The sequence below is a fragment of the Falco rusticolus genome, chromosome Z (genome assembly GCF_015220075.1).
Source record: "Falco rusticolus isolate bFalRus1 chromosome Z, bFalRus1.pri, whole genome shotgun sequence".
Classification (NCBI taxonomy): Eukaryota; Metazoa; Chordata; class Aves; order Falconiformes; family Falconidae; genus Falco; species Falco rusticolus.
The window spans coordinates 79,455,176-79,471,524 of record NC_051210.1 but is presented as its reverse complement, the minus strand read 5'-3'; the positions used below and the strand labels follow the sequence as shown (position 1 = coordinate 79,471,524).

The 16,349-nt window shown below is 42.4% G+C and overlaps 1 protein-coding gene across 2 annotated transcripts in view; it reads right to left on the bottom strand.

Annotated features, from left to right (window-relative positions):
- The window catches only part of SETBP1 (SET binding protein 1), a 267,476-nt gene that overhangs the window by 201,232 nt on the left and 49,895 nt on the right, over nucleotides 1–16,349 (bottom strand). The window contains exon 3 of one of the 2 annotated variants that reach the window (XM_037374076.1): nucleotides 14,993–15,076. The exons of the other annotated variant lie outside the window; for it this stretch is intronic. Coding sequence (XP_037229973.1) covers nucleotides 14,993–15,076 — 84 coding nt within the window. The remainder of the gene's footprint in view (nucleotides 1–14,992; nucleotides 15,077–16,349) is intronic. 2 annotated transcript variants of the gene reach the window in all.

Sequence of the window (16,349 nt, the reverse complement as noted above, 5' to 3'; positions counted from 1 at the left end):
AAATACTCTATAAGGAGAATGTGGTGGGTTTGTTCTTTTTCTGTTGCTTTCCCAGATTTCCATGGCCCTTTCACATTCATGCTACCAAGAGAAAAACAGGGCTTCCTGATATTAAAGACACTTATATAGTCCTTTAAAGGGTTTGGGGTTTTGGTGGGTGTTTTTTGGTGTTGTGTTTGGTTTGGTTTGGTTGGGGGTTTTTTGAGCAGTCAAGGAGGAGGGAATGTATGATTTGTTTTGGACAGGGAGTTGCTTAAATACTAAGCAGTGAAATGTAGTTGCAGCTGCTACTCAGGAATGATAGTGATGATCTTGAATGAGGAAGAGATGAACCTTTTGATGTTTCGAGGTCAAAAGCAACCTAATAATAGAATTGTGTAACATAGAAAAAATGGGGAAACTTGAAATGGTATTCAAAGAAAAAATCTAGATTAGTGGTGTGCACAGTCATCCCCTCTATGGACACTGCCATGCTCTTTGAGACAGCATTCATCAAAAACCAGCAGTATTCTCTAAAGGACAGAACCCTCTAACAATAATGCTAGAATATGGCTTTTCCCTTGCTTAATTTCTTTATGAAAGTGGAAGGAAAATAGCAGTCTTTATAATTCATGTATAGATAGCGAAATGTTTAACATCTCAACCCTGAGAAGAAAAGAGAAAATTCACAGGAATTATTCTGTGAATTTGGCTCAAAAGGATTCTTTCTCCACCCCTATTATTATTATTTTTTGGTGGTAGATTATTTTTCTAATAGGATTAATATTACCCTTTTGGCTTCTGTGTAAGTGGGTGAGTTCACCTTGCCATAAGCTATTTCAGCTGGAATAGAGAAAAGAGATTTCTCAAATCCTTGAAGTTTATTTAAAAAAAAAAAAAAAAAAAGTCTCCTCATGCGTTATTCTTCCCATAAATAGAGACATTCATATTGGCATCACTCATGATGGAAACACTCTCAATACAGGCTGTCCCAGATCCAACCAGTTAGACTTCAAGGAAAAGGTCTTGGAAGAACATAATGGACTACAAAGCTCTTGCCTTGTTATTAAAAAAAAAAAAAAAAAAAAAAAAAAGCACACACTTGGGGCTCAGCACTGCCAAAAACTGCTCAGATGTGCTGGCTGGACCTCCTTCCCTCTCCCTTCATCATTTCTGCATGAAAAACCTGTCCCCCTTCTTGTCACTCCTGTCCTATTGTTGGGGGTGATGCCTTTTCATGACCCAGCTCTACCAGAAAAAGGTTTCATTTCAGTGCCGCAAGAAATGTAGAAGAGCCCTTCAGAATGAAAGGTAAGATAAAAAAAGCAGCTTATTCCATCAAGCTAAAGAGCAGCTCTTCCAGGGGAGGCAGGCCATTTGCATGCCATTTGGGTTCACCTGGAGAGATGACTCTATTCTCCCATCCCTGCCTCCTGGTCCCTGAGTGAACGCAGGGCTGAAGAGAGTCTACATTACACTCCAAAGGCATTACTGCTCCCCGCGCACTGCTATAGGGCATCAGAATAAACCTGACAGTGCTTTGAAGTTGGTAAACCGATTCCTAGGTAACTGCTTAGAGTTTCTCCCCTCCCTGTGCCCCAAACAGCTTTTCATTTGATGTTCTGGCACAGAGCTAATCTGAGAAAGGATCAGAAACTCGAGGCTATTGACAGTAGTGACAGGAGTGTCTCAGTGTGACAGCTGATTGAGCCCGTCTCCCATTTCACTGACAAACTCAATTGCTCCAGTAAAGTGAGTGAAAGTCAATACAGGCAGCTCCTCCTCGGGCCCTGGGTGCATCCCCCCTCCTCGAGCCCTCCTGGGGACCCCTCACCACTGCCACCTCTTGTAGGACCCCAGCTGAGAGCCCCATCCCTGCATGTGATAGAGAAATGGACCTGCACCCCCCCGTGGGCTTCCAGCAGGGCAGCCATGCAGTGTTCAACCTGCTGGTATAAAACTTGGTTTATCTTACTTCTCCCCACTCACCATTTTTTTTTTTGTTTCTAACAGAGACATCTCCTGGAAAATCAAGTTTCATCCCGAATCCTCAGCCCAGACTTACACTGCAGCAGCCAGGCAACGCTGGAGGTGCAGGAGTACTATGTCTGCATGGTCAGCCCACCCCAAGCCATGTCCCTGTGGCAGTGTATGTTTGGGAGAGAAAAAGAAATACATCTGTCTCTGCTGTTTTCTCTGGTGTAAATCAGCAATAAAAGTCAACTGCAAGGAGCAAAATCTTCTAAAGGTAGGAAAGGGGGGGAGCAGAGGCTCAAGCCTGTTGCAGAAGGCAACCTTGTGTTGGTGGTGGGTAACCAGACAATTAAGTCAGTGACTTAACAGGCTTTTTTCCACACTTTAATTGTGAAGCAGAGGTGCCTGTGGCTCAGAGCAAGCAAACCACAAAGCAGACACCACCAGCATGGGGAACCTGAATTTGTGTAGAAAACAGCGCAGGGAGACGAGCTACATGTGAGGAACATATGCAGGCTACTGTTTGCAAATGGAAATCAAATAGGTTGCCGTTACCATAATGAAGTGTGAGCTGGCGTCGTTTCTGTCTCTCAGATTTCAGCACAGTTATTTTTATAGAGGCAGCTTCCTCTGCAAGTGTTGGCAAACAGGCTGCTGGCAGGGAGGTGGGAGGGGGGAGCAGGGAGGATGGGGCTTCTTGATGATGGCACGGTAACTTTTCCCACCTGCCAGGATGGAGCAGTGAGGAGCAGAGATGGAACTCCAGGGGAGAAAAGCAAAATTTCATAGAGAGAAATAGCAGAGCTATTAATGTTGTTGATGAGAGGAGTAAGGGAAGATGCAGGAGCAGAGGAAGGAGAAAGTAAAATGGTGCTAAGCAGGTATCAGGTGCTGAGAGGGCAAGGGTTAAAGACAAGAAGCTGAAAGATAGAGCCATGCAAACAAAATAACAGGCTCAGTGCCACCTGAAGCCATATGAACGAGTAACTACAGACACCCCGACCTAAATATATTCCCTCATCCCCAAATTCTTAGAGCACATCAAGCTTTGCCTCCACTTACACTACCCATCAAAGAGCTGAGGATACAAAAGCCACACTGTTCTGCCCACCTTAAGAGAAATCAACCTAAACATTGCAACACCTCCACCCCAGCGTTACTCTCTGATGCCAGGATCAACACATGGATGGGCTGCCTGTCCCGATCCCACTGCTGCTCCCTGGCAGCTCAACACCTCAGAGCCGAAGCATCCTGCAGGCTTCCCTCCCTCCCGGCTCTGCGCAGACACGTGTGCTCCTAACCAGATGACTTCATCTGGACCACATTGAGCCTTCCAAGTCAAAATAAATACAGCACATTGGAACTGGCAGTGATTTTCAAAGGTTTAAGTTGGGTCCCTCTCAATTTTCACTCAGCACTTTATACATTTTGTCTGCTACAAAATGGGAGCATTTTATATTCCCAGCTCCGATACATATTTTATGAACCTTCAGAAAAGCTGCCTCCTATGCAGTTCATATTTTGGTCCAAAGGTAACTGTTTAAAACACATATTAATAGATTGGGCATGGGGAGAACAAAACAAAACAAAAAAAAAAAAAGAAAAAAAAAAAAAGAAGAAGAGGGGAAAAAAATAAAAGGCAGGTGAGAAATACTGGGAGAAGAAAAATAGCAGCAATGTTTGGAATGGCTCTGCAGCCAAGAGAGCAAACCTGGTCTTTTTAATGGGACCACCCAAGTGAGCTCTTACTCACGTGTGCTGTGTTCACTGCCATGTAATTCAAAGTCCAGAGGGGAGTTAGAAAAAGTAATAGTGGGGTTTAATAAGGGATTAGCAGATGACTGAAAGTACTGGGTTCCCACCAAAGTTCATTCCCAAAGTTGCCAGCAGAATATCACGTGGCCTCAAGTCCGGTTCAATAAACATGAGAGCAGGGAGATGGTGCTGCTGGAACAAACTGTCACTGCCTGGACTTGCCAGGAACCAACCCTTGTTCATCAGCTTTTCCTGAATATACCATTGTGGGATTTTTCTGCAAGTAACACCACCTCCTCCAAATCCACAACTAACTTCCAAACAAAAAAAAAAACAAAAAAAAGAAACCCAACCAACCCAAAAATTTCTTCTGAAGGCCACTTAACAGGACAGCATTTGAGCCTGTGGTGTTTTCTCTAAAAAACAGCCTATACAGGAAGACTTCCTTATTTAAAACGCATTAGCTAATTCAACACCAATCCTTTACGTGCTATGAGTAGTTCAGTTGGGTTGGCTGAGTCAAGCTTAAGGTTCATTTCCAGGTCATAATTAAAAATATTTCAGGTGAGGAAACCATAGTTATGATGCTGTAAGTGTCAAGATCAGACAATCCAAGAAGTAATAAAGGAAAAAGAAGTTTAGAAAACCACTTAAAATAAAAATGGATGGAGACACAACAGATCACCCAAGGCTGGCAAAGCTCCGTTCTTAGATTACAGCCCCTATTGCTTTCTCCAGTCTAGCTGAAACATCCCCATCAGTAAAAGCCTATTGTTAGATTTAGTGACTGCATCTCCAACGATAGGGCAATAGCCATGTGCAGGATTGGCTGTATCAGTATCTTTTCTCTCTGAGACTACACTGTTTGTAGCATAGCCTCTAGGAAAGAGGATGATTGATGTATAACAGCAGAAGAGGGAGGACCAGGACAAACAGGAGAGGGAGAAGACAGCAAAATCTGGTGCCCAACATGAAACACTTAAGCCCTAAACTTCTGTGGGGATATGATCCTACCCTGCAGTGTTGTTGGGGTTCTTTTTGCCACAGAATTATAAAGAAGGACTTTTTCCTGGTGTCACTGCAGGCCACAGAGGATAAATTCAAATGACAGGGCTTAAGTTATGAATATGGGGAATTAGAGATGAGAAGTAAAGCAGCTTATAATGACTCTCCCATTTGCTCTTTGGAATACAAGCTTTGGTATTGATTTTGAAATGCCCCTAGCATTTCTAGCAGCTTCATCCTAGCAGCTTCTCAAAAATGAAGCTTGAGAGTTTCTTTGCCTTGCAGCCTCTTCAGCATGATTTGATAATGATAAAAAGTGAATATAAAAGCTTCTGCAGGCTGTTATTCATCAGGAATCACTTCCTTGTTTTCTAAGTACAACCACTGACCTCTAGGGAGGATGTTCAGAGAGATATTTCAATTGGTTTCCTTATGAAAATAGCTGTGGTTCAACTCAGAGCCTCTGTTCCCAACACAGGCAGTGGGGGGAGGTATGGATGCCTCAACAACATGTCTGTCAGTCACCTAAAGTCAACCCATAGGAGTGCCCTGCAAAACACCTGCAACAGCTGCAACGTTGCAGCCCTGGGGAATGTGGGATTCATGGAAAATGCTACCATCTCCCTGTCACCCTGCTTGCATGGATACCCAGGCAGTCTCAGGACGTTTACCGAAGTCCTGGCCCCTAACACCAATAGACAGCAGAGATATCCATATCCAAATGGAAACTATTGTCCCACCTCATCATCACAGGTTTTCCCATGTCTACAATGTGACAAGGTAAAAGACCAAGCAGCCCAGGGGTCTATTGAGAAGGACACAGGGCTGGGAAAGTTAATTTTATCATCTTTTCTGACCCCAGCTTTGGGGTAAAGTAATCACATCTCCCACTCAGTTGTAAAACATTTTGACCTCTTTTTAAAAGGCTTAACATCAAAATAGTCATGATGGGCATCTTTGGTGGGACAAAACACAGGGCCTCACTTCTCAGAGCTTTTCCGTGTTTGCTCCATCCCGGTGTTGTGCAGGTAGAGTCTGACCTGTTCCAACAATGGAGCGAAATAACTACTCTGCCAAATGACTCACACCCTGGAAGAGATAAGACTAAGAAGGAAAGTGGTGAAATAACTTGGTTAAGTTTGTATAACAGATCAGTGTTGGAGAATGAGGGTCAATTTCCCGGCCATCTACACCAATACTCAGTTGTGAGACTGATCCTGCCACCCTCCAAAAAGGAATTTCTCTACCTAAGGAAGAACAATACGGTTTCCTGTGGCTTTTCATTTTCCTCCCTGTATTTTTTCTCAACAAAAGAAAATCCATTAATATTCGATCATTCCTGCATGTAAGATGCAGTCGCTAAAATGGTTTTGCACTTAACAGCCTCCAGTTGTAGACTAAATTGATGACACTTAAAATGTGCCCATGAGCCATAGCAGAATGATCCCATTACAACAGTGCCTTAGTAATATTGTGTTAGTTAAGGTTATGTTGTCTGGGTTTGAGGGTTTATAACCCAGCTGTGAATATATTCTTCAGGCTGGAACCAGTTGCAGGGGGATTTAGTCCTGCAGTGAATCATATGGCTTTTCTCTTTCATTTTTCTCCTACTTCAGATCAGATTTTTGTCTGGTTCTTTTTAAGATATGACATGAAATAAAGAATAAAACTTCCCCCTGTCAGGATGCTAGTAGGAGCTGTGCTATATTTCACGTTGGTGTTAACCTACCTCAGGCAAGGCCTACACCACGCTAATATCCAAGTACTCCCCAGTCTTTAACATGAAGGATATCCATGCTGCTTTCACTGCTTTTTAAAGTGAGCTGAGGTCCTGATGGAATTAAATCACATGTCTGGTTCTGTCAGAAACCTGTGGCAGACCAAGGGACTGAACCAGCATCTCTGAAGGGTAAGCTGACTCTGTAGACACTGAACCACTTCTTCCACCTCTATAAAGACTTTCCAACTATGGCTTGAATTATTTCTCCTCTGCACAAGGGATGATTTCTTTTCTTCTCCACTTTGGTTACAGTTCTATTTGACAGAGCTTTCTGAGTTGTTTCCATGAGATAATTTTTTTAAAAACTGAGTTTGACCAATATAAGGAAACTTTAAACCCAAGGTACACACATATCTTAGGCTGCTACCGTCTCTCACCAAAGCAGACTTGTATGCATGAATAAGAAGCTTTCAAAGTGTGATATAACAAAGAGTAAAAGGATATAAAGAACAAAAGGCTGTTTAGACAGGGCATCAGCATGGTCAATCCAACAGCAAAACAGGCTCCCTGGAGAAAATCCAGAAAAGTCATCACCTGAGCTGCTGCAAAACTCAGCTGAATACATTTCCCATGAATAACCAGTGTCATGATGGAATGTCTGCTGAATGCAGAACAGCCATATTGGGTACAATTCCAGGCAGATGACCTGCTGGGATCTGGGACCAGATTTTCATCTTGTCTTGACATTGATTTTGGTACAATGTGAGTAAAAGGAGGGTGCAAACTGCCATAGTTCTGCTTGGATAGCATTTTGCACCCATGTCGAGGTAGGCATGAAGTGCTCCACAAAGTTGCAAGTGCAACACTCCAACCACCGAGCCAGTCCTTCACTCCATCTGTCACCCTCCACCAAGCCTTTGCACTTGCCTTGCACCTCACAGCTCTCAGCAGCTCTGAGCAGGCCATTCAGTTTGCATGAACCTCGGAGTAGATGGGATCTGGCTTCACGTGGCATCTGTCATCTAAAAGGTGACTGACTGATACTGACCCTGCCATGGTGTCTTCACACGTTGGCATCTGCTAAGGGAAAATGGGAACAAGGCAGAGTGGGAAAGGCAGCAAATGCAGCCAGAATGCCAGAGAGCAATGGGGAATCAGCTTGCCCTGGCTGGGTCTCCTCACAGTAGGTGAGCTGCTACCACAGAGGGCCATGGGACAACCTGGAGCAGCACGCCTTCTCTCTTCTGACTCTTTCCTTCTCCACCCATGTAGAGAGATCAGTGAAAACAACAAAATAGTTATTAATGTTCCCTGGGATTGCAGAGCCTGAAATGACATGAGACAGCATTTTCTTCAGCTGCTTTAGTCCTCTTTTAGCATGCTGCTGTGTGTTTGCCTTTGAGGAGTATAAATGACCCTTTCAAATTTGAGATTTGAGGCTGACAATGACAATTGATAACACTTATTTTTTTCATGTGTAAAGCACTTTTCATTCAGAGGGCTCTCAAACTGCTTTTCAAAACCGTACGGCTTCTGCTCCTCCACCACTTAAATGAACCTACCTTCAAGACGAAACGAAAGACCCATCAATGCAAGGCGATGGTACGCAGCAGTTTAGGGTGAGAAGTGAAGAATAATGTGTCCCACTGAACATGCAGGGTCGAGTCAAGTTGGCAGAGTACATATCCTGAATGAGAGCCTGGACAAAACATCATCACCAGGACTCGCACGTTCTGACTCTGGAGGGAAAGTGCCATGGGATCATCACTCACAAGAAAAGGTCAGAGCCCTAAGTTTTACATCTTGAAGAGGGACAGGTCACTGTGTTAAACCATGCATTCAGAACTGCCTCAAAAGAAAGAAAGAAAAAAAAAAAAAAAAAAAAAAGCAATTTGCTCACTACCATTTCTGAAGCCCTTCCTGCAAAAAAGGGCACTATGGGGTTTTTTTGGCGGCACACACACACACACACCCCCCCGTAGAAAGGAAAAGCTCTATTGAACTTCAGTCTACACTGTGCTACACTTGACAGGAAGCCCAACCCATTTTGAAATTAATATGAACTGTAAGAGGAGACCACAAGGTGGGAAACTCTTGAAGTGAGTACAAGACTATTCATAAAATGAGTGAGAAAAGGAAATAGGTGATTATAAAAGGTCATTAGAAATGTCAGATTACCAATGGCATTGTATGAAGGGAGGTGGAACCCCCTGCAACACAAACCTATTACAGCTGAACTTGCAAAGGACATCCATAACCTCAATCTCTTTTGTTTGGAGGCTTATATTCAGGAAGTTTCTTTCATAACAACATCGCCCCAAAACATACATAAATCCGAAGAATGGAGACTTATCCACCCACCTTCTGTTTCACAACTGCTTCAATTCCACACAACAGATTAATGAAACTAAAAAACTTTCCCAGTCACCAGGAGCACAGATGTTTAGCACTATATTCAGCAATTACCAAAGCACAACTGCTGTATGAAATTGGGAGGTCCAGAGAAAAGGCAGCCGGTGAGTCTCTCATTCAAATATCTCTTCCCAAAACAGATTTAATTGAGAGGAAAAGATTTCCAGTTTTTAAAAAAGTTTTCTGAGATTAAATTTTGTACTGCATTTTGATTCAACAAGTGGAATTGTTTTCTGCCTACACCACCACAAGGAGCAAGAAAATTGTGGTTGGGTGAATGGAAAAGCAACGGTGGTCCACCTTGTTGAGACCAACACTCATGTCATAGGTGGGGAAACACTCTGATCTGGCAGCAGGAACAAGATGCAGAAATATTGTATAAGTGGGCATTTTGGAATGTAAAACATTAATTGGTGGGGTGAGCATAATGATAGAGCTACACAGCTTGCTTTTAATAGGTACCAGCACCAAAAGGGATGTGTTTATCCGTGGGGTTATATGTAACAGTTCACTGAGATCTCAGAGGACTGGATGATCTACAACAGTTTCCTACAGTCCCATGTTCTTTGCATGATCACCTAGCCTGCTTTTTTCAATCAACAGAATACTTTTAAACGTGGTTTACTGCCCAGAAACCGCAAACATGTAACATCCTCTCTCTTTGTATCGTACTTCTTGTTCCCGCTTTTTATAACCTGTGCAGAATCCAGCGGTTTTTCAAGCCCAGATCCAAACTCTACCACAAAGTCAGAGCAGGAGATGGTGGATAACCTGCCTTCACTCCCCCAGTTCTTTCCTCTTTCTTTCTTCCACCCATGTATTCCCAAGTTAGCTAGTGCTTTCATTTATTTTTATTACTTCATTTCTTTTAGCAGAGAGAAACATTAACTGTGGGGGTGCGATCCAGACTTGCTCAGATGGAGTGTGGGAGCCTTTGCACTCCCTCATTTCATGCTTCAGTACATTTCTTGCTGACAAGTGGAAGAATGCAAGGGAGAGCCAGCAAAGCTAAGGCAGATTCTCTGAAACCTGGTCTCAGCCCTCTGCTGCACCCTCAACAGATATCGTAGTGCCAGCTGCCAAGGGAACTTAGCTCCAACACAGTTCAGGCCAGGCCAGTTAGCTATTTAAAGAGGTGGGTTTATTTATATACTTTTTACCCTCCTTCACTCCCCTCCAAACTCCCCCCCGGGTTTTTAAGATGGGAAATTACCGGTAGCCCTGAGCACGTAAAATCTGACAGTGGTTTACCAGATAATTTGTATTGGCCCCTTTGTCTTTGCTGGTACTTTTATTCTTCAATAAATTCTTTCAACCATTAAATGATGTTACTCCCACAACAACTTTGGCAAAGATCAAAAGAGTGTGGCAGGTTTGCTCCAAGCTTCTACTGCTGCCCTCCAGGTATCGAAGGGCTAAATGGAGACAAAAGAAGTGTTTCTTTCCTTTGCTCTCTTCTGAAAGGTTTTGTCTTGGGTTTCCAAACAGTCAATGAAAATATTTTAAAAAGTAATTAAGGTGGATTTTGGGGAGTGGGGTTTCAATCTAGTACTTAAGTCATCATGCTTGTGCTGAAATAATGATGACATCTATTGATAGCACTGCCTCACCTACTCAAAAAGAACCTGTACTGCTAGGAAAACCAGAATAATTATGAATTAAACTGTTATCTGCTCTCTGCAGATCTCTGGTGACGCAAGTGGTAAGGAGATATATACATACATAAATATATATATATATATATATATAAGCCTGCAGTCCCCAGTGCAGTGACCGGAAGAGAGAAGCTGGACTCCTCACGACTTTGTGCACGATGAACAGCACTTCAAGCCTCACCTCAACAGTACAATATTTCTTCAAGGAAACTAGAAATCCGCAAAACGAGTGGTTGGTTTGGGGTCTACTTGGCACAAGTGGAGTCCCAGAGAGGTAAGCTCATCTACAGATTTATCAGCTGTTGAAACCTGCTACAACCGCTAGACCTTAAGATCTTTTCCCTGCAAGGACTGCACATACGTTTCGTTATACTAGGATCTACCTGATTTTTTAAAAAAAATAAGCAAGCAGACAAATAAAAAAACATCAGAGAGATTATTTCATCCCCAACATTGAATTCAGCCTTTGGAAAGAGGCAAACTCTCGGGAGGCTTCAGGGAAAAGGAGGACACTCAGATGAGGCTGAAGAAGCCCACAGGGGAAGCTGCCTATTTCAATTCTGGAACGTGGACCATGTGTGTCTATTTTTAATTTTGAACTGAGTTCTTCTGCCTCCTGCCAGAAGTCCTGAGCCCTGTGCCGGTGCAATGAGAGAAGTGGCCCAGCCATCCCCTAATAGCTATTACTTCTTAATAAAGAGCAGTACTTAGGCAAGGGATGAGGTTACTGTCAGAGGGGTCATGATTAATAATGATTAATCTGATCCTTGCCAACATGAACTGGATCCACCATTCACTAAATAATTACTCTGCAGCATGGATACCATTTCCAGAGGAGGCATACATTTGTCGTATTAAAACCAAAACAAAATACATGGAAGGACAGGAGGATCTGACTTCTTGGTAACACTTAAGCTCACACGAGCCACCAGAAAAGTTAAAGCAAAGAGAAGCAAAAAAATATCAAAGGAGAAGAGCCATTAAATTTTGATGAGCTGCCTACCTTTTGGGAGAAATGATGGAAAACAAATAAAACTAAACCCTGAGAAGGCAGAACTGTGTGTGCTGAGAATATGGAGTGCTCCGCTGCTTCTGGTTCTCAACCTTATGCGTGCTTCTAATATGCACATTATTTGTCCACCCACACATTTTTCCCATTCTTAAATGACATTTTGCTTTCCTCAGAAAGTACACACATTAAATCATTGCCCAGAAATCATCTTTCCTGCTTTGTTAATATACTACTTAACACAAGGAAATCCTAGTCCGGGATTGCCATTCTTATGCAAGAATGCACCTCAAACAGTAAGCAATGGTATAATAATTTATGGGGAGGCATAAATTACTGGGACACTAATAACCACTCTGAAGAGCATATATGGACCTTACAATTACAGTAGGATGTTTGTGGTGCAGAGACCTGCTTCTGGGCCTTGGAGCATGGATGAATTTCACTCCCAGAAAGCACACAAACAACTGGTGATGGTGCCAAAGACAGCCAAAGACATGAGGGGGGTTGCTGCCAAGACGTGGCTTTATTTTGGGACTCCTCTCAGTCATTCTGTTTCAGCAACCCAAAGCTTCAAGACCATCCATGTAGGACAGGATTCAGTGCATTCAACTGTATTCCCTTTAAGGTTTTCAAAGCTTTTGTGGGATTTTTCTTGCCCTACTTAGCCTTCCAACTCATCTTGTAGAGTTTGATTAGGACTGGGAGCCCACACACAGAGACCACCAGTCCCTCTCCTTCTCAGGTGCAAATCTTTGTGGCCATTGTGAAATCCCAGCCCCATGTGAGCCTGTTTGGACTTCTGCCCTCAAGAGCAACAGGGCTAGGATTTACACACTGGTGACTCGCAACATGGAAAATACCAGGCAAATAGGTGCCTTTGGATGCCAGACTCAGGGAAGCAGCTCTCAGGTCAAGGAGGTTAAGATGCCTTCTCTTCTAGAGGTATGCTGGAGAAACGTCAGTAAATTAAATCCTCAGCAATGGTGTCATGGCTTGGTTCAGCTGGGGATTTTCACTGCTGGGGCAGTGTGTCTAGGACTTTTTGCAAGTTTCCAAAATGACTTCAAAGAATGAAAAAACAATAAAATCTTTGCAAAGCATCACCTTACACAAAAATTCAGCCACAAAGTAGGTGGTTAGTCCCAAACCTTTCAAATAGTTACTGGTGTAAAATCCACATACCTATTTATGTGTACATTCATGAAAGCTGCATTTTCACGCAACTTTATAGAGGCATCACAGGAAAACACAAAGCAAGACCAAAAAAAAAAGAAAAAAAAAAGAAAAAAAAATCCTTAACAACAATAATGAAGGTAAATCTTTAAAATCTTAGACAGGTCGCAGGAGGAGGGGGTAAAGCTCTGCAAACAAAACTAAATCCAGTGCAGTGTTTTTCCCCTTCACAAAGTGAAACAAACTGTTCCTAAAATAATGCTTCCTTAGTTTTCTGGCAATTAGTGTCCTGAAGGATTAGCCTACAATCATCAGCAAGTGTTTGCCTTTCCCAGCCGATGTCACCACAGAAGTCTGTGTTTATCTACAAGGCCCAGGGGATAATTTATAAACTGAAGAGAGGTCCCACATTCACAGGCAAATGTTCCACATTGCTACCCACCCTTCTGTACTAGTTTTCTCCCCATCCACCTCCTGTCCCCTGAAATATAGACAGGATACTGCCAGGGGCAAGATGTATGAGCTTTACAGCTTCTGGAGCAAGCACTTGCTCAACAGTTTATGCCAATACAGCAAAAAAAAAACACCCGAGATGGTCAACACATCACCAGACCTCAAAAATTAGATTTCAGAAGGTAACTGAATGCAAGGAATAATTTATCACCATCCCAGAAAACATAAAAGGGAGTGGGATTTTTTTTCCGTCCAAACCCTGTTGCCTACTTTATAATTAAACTATTGCCATCAATAAGTTTTAGGTCCAGTACTCAAGGTTTGTTAAAGTCTTTCACAAAACCTCTCTGCAATCAAGATGTTCCCATTCCATTTTTAATCTCTGCTATGAGTGGTTTGATGCTGCTGTAGTCCTGTTGTAAATCAAAGTGATTCAACCAGAGTACATCAAAATACAAAAGACTAAACTTGTTAAAAGTGTTTCATGTCTAAATTCATTTTCTCCTGAAGTGTTAGAACCTCAACATTAGAAAATTAAGCTTGTATTGGAGAGAATGGGAAGCTATTCTTTAAAGAAAACTACTAAGAGTCCTTGTCTTGATGGTGAACTGATAGTATGGTTCATGATAATGAATTTGTTATTTTGCAAATACTAAATAAAGAAGAAAAAAAATCACCTCTAAAATGAATGTAAGACTCAATCCTATAAAACATTTATAAGTGTGGCCAATGTTTCTCACAACAGAGCTCACTGAGGGATAAATAGGTGTGTTGTCAGGTATTCCCAAACATTAACAAAGCAAGGCTCAGAGACATTGTTATTAGTTAGGATTGATGAACGTGCATGTTGAAAATGAAAACATTTTTCTTCCTGAGCATTCATCTCTTTTCCCGTCAGTAAATTATTGGGAATTCCTGGAGCTTTGAGGACACTGAATTTGCTTCAGGTCTGTACCTGGCCATGGGTTGTTCACAAGGTACATTAGAGAGCCAAGTCATTTGATATTTGAGATCAGCTCCTTCACTATACCACATTTAATATTGGATGAGCCGATATTTACAAAATGTTTCTGCTCAAATCAAATTTTGTTTCATCTTTGGAAAGAATGGTATCTGGAGTCAAACTTCTGTTAAGCTACAAAGCCTGAAAGCCATATTAACTAAAAATTTTGACAGGAACAAACTTGTCTGGTCTAATAAGTACAAAATGGTAGAAGGAAGGAAGAGACCACCAGCTGGCTGTCGTTCAGAGTGCAGCCCACCTCGCCTGCAATTACTGAACCCTACAAGCGATCCCACTGATGTCAATTCGACCAATTTTAGAATAAGGGGGCCATTCATTCCAAGTAATGAATATTGAAACCCAGCCATCAGTTTGTGAACAAGTTTTTACATGTCTATCATGAGGAACCTCAATAAAGAGTGTACTTGTGGTGGTGTCACTTCAGAACAAAAACATGCAACGAATGGCACATTTCTCTGTAACTATCACCCATCCAGGCAGCTACAGTACAAGACCAAAGGTTGCATACATTTAGTCAGCAAGGAAGTGCAATATTCTTTAAGAAAGACATTGCCTGGAGTGGATTTTTATAAAGAAACAGAATTCATGAATAAATAAACCAAATGGGAGTAATTCAGGCTACGGCATTAACAGCTCCTAGTGCAGTGAATCCCTGATCTTGTTTGATTTTTTTCTAGAAATAACAAATATAAAAACATTAATGTTGTAACATTGTCAGCCACGCCAAGGACTTTGTGTCCAGGAACCCTGATATGCAACAGCACAGTTCAAATCAACCAGATGTTAATACATTATTTTATTTCCACCAGGTAAGGTAGATATTGACTGACCTGATCTGAGTCTTTCACTTGAGCATTTTTCCCTTTTCTGCAACCACAACTCATAAGCAGTTTTGCATCTCCAATGACTTTTCCCTATAAAAGAAAGACAAGAAAAACATCAGCACAATCTGAACCACTGAAGACCAAGAGGCTTGCATTTATGACCAGAAGCAGGGGAAGAAAAGACATTAGAGAAGCCTGTGGACTCATCCTGCATTGCTGGGAGATACCCTTCCACAGAGGTGTAGCTCCCAGGCTGCCAAGGAGAATTCCCCAATGGCCGATAACACAGCATGAGGGATGTCACACAGACAGGGACAGAAGGAAAGCAAGTGTGTGGAAAAATACAGTAGGAATACGGGCAAGCCAAGCTAAAAAGCAACAGGTTATTTTATCCCAATGTTTTCATACATGTACATGAACAGAAACAAGTCTATCTTGCTCAGAGAGTACAATTACCAACCTGGAATGACTTGAGGCAAACCTCACACACCAGTATTTCTATTCACCCTTACCAAGTTAGTGCTTACTTGCTTCTAGTGTAGCTAGATTTGGTGAAATAAAGTCTACAGGTGTGACTTGCTCTCATTAGGACAACTGGTCTATATAACACCTGGCAAGCCCTTCCCAGGAATTCAACAGCTCACCCTCACCACCCAACACTGCTGGCACAGACCCTGCAATGTTCATAACAAGCTGGGGCCAATGGAGATTTACAAAGAAACAGGGTCACCTCACCCTCCTTTTGTCCTCAGCCAACAGTCTGGGAAATAAACAAAGTGCAAACAGCTTCTTTTCATCGACAACCCACCAGACTGACCGAGCATGAGAGCGTGATCCCAGCAGCAAAGTCTCTCACATTAAAGTAGTTCTTTTCTGGGGATTACTTGAATCACTTTGGTTCTTCACCAAAGTGTTTTTGGAGTTTATCAGACCTAGACGTCTTGATAAATCACCATGGCAGAACAGGGCTGGGATTCCAGGTTTGGTCAAAACGCTCCTTGAGCTGAAACAGTAACACAGCCTGAGTCCCCCAAAACCCATCACAATTACTTGCTTTCCCATGGACGCACCCACAAAGACATTGCCTTTTTTCAGACTTTTGTGGTCCACAGCTGAAAAATAAACACTCTCAGCATTTGCTGGGTGACAGAGCACGAGTCTGCTCACATGCAGCTTTGAAGAGTTACAAGATTTCAGCTGGATGAATTTATACAGAAAAGGAAACCTCAACATTAAAGTAGTTAATGAGTTTAGCCAAGTGGAAGCGCTCTGCCCTAAATGATGAGGAAGGGAAAGGGCACAATTAAAAGGAATTCCAGCCATCGTTCGATGTCAGGGCGCACCAGAGAAGTGATCCTTGGTG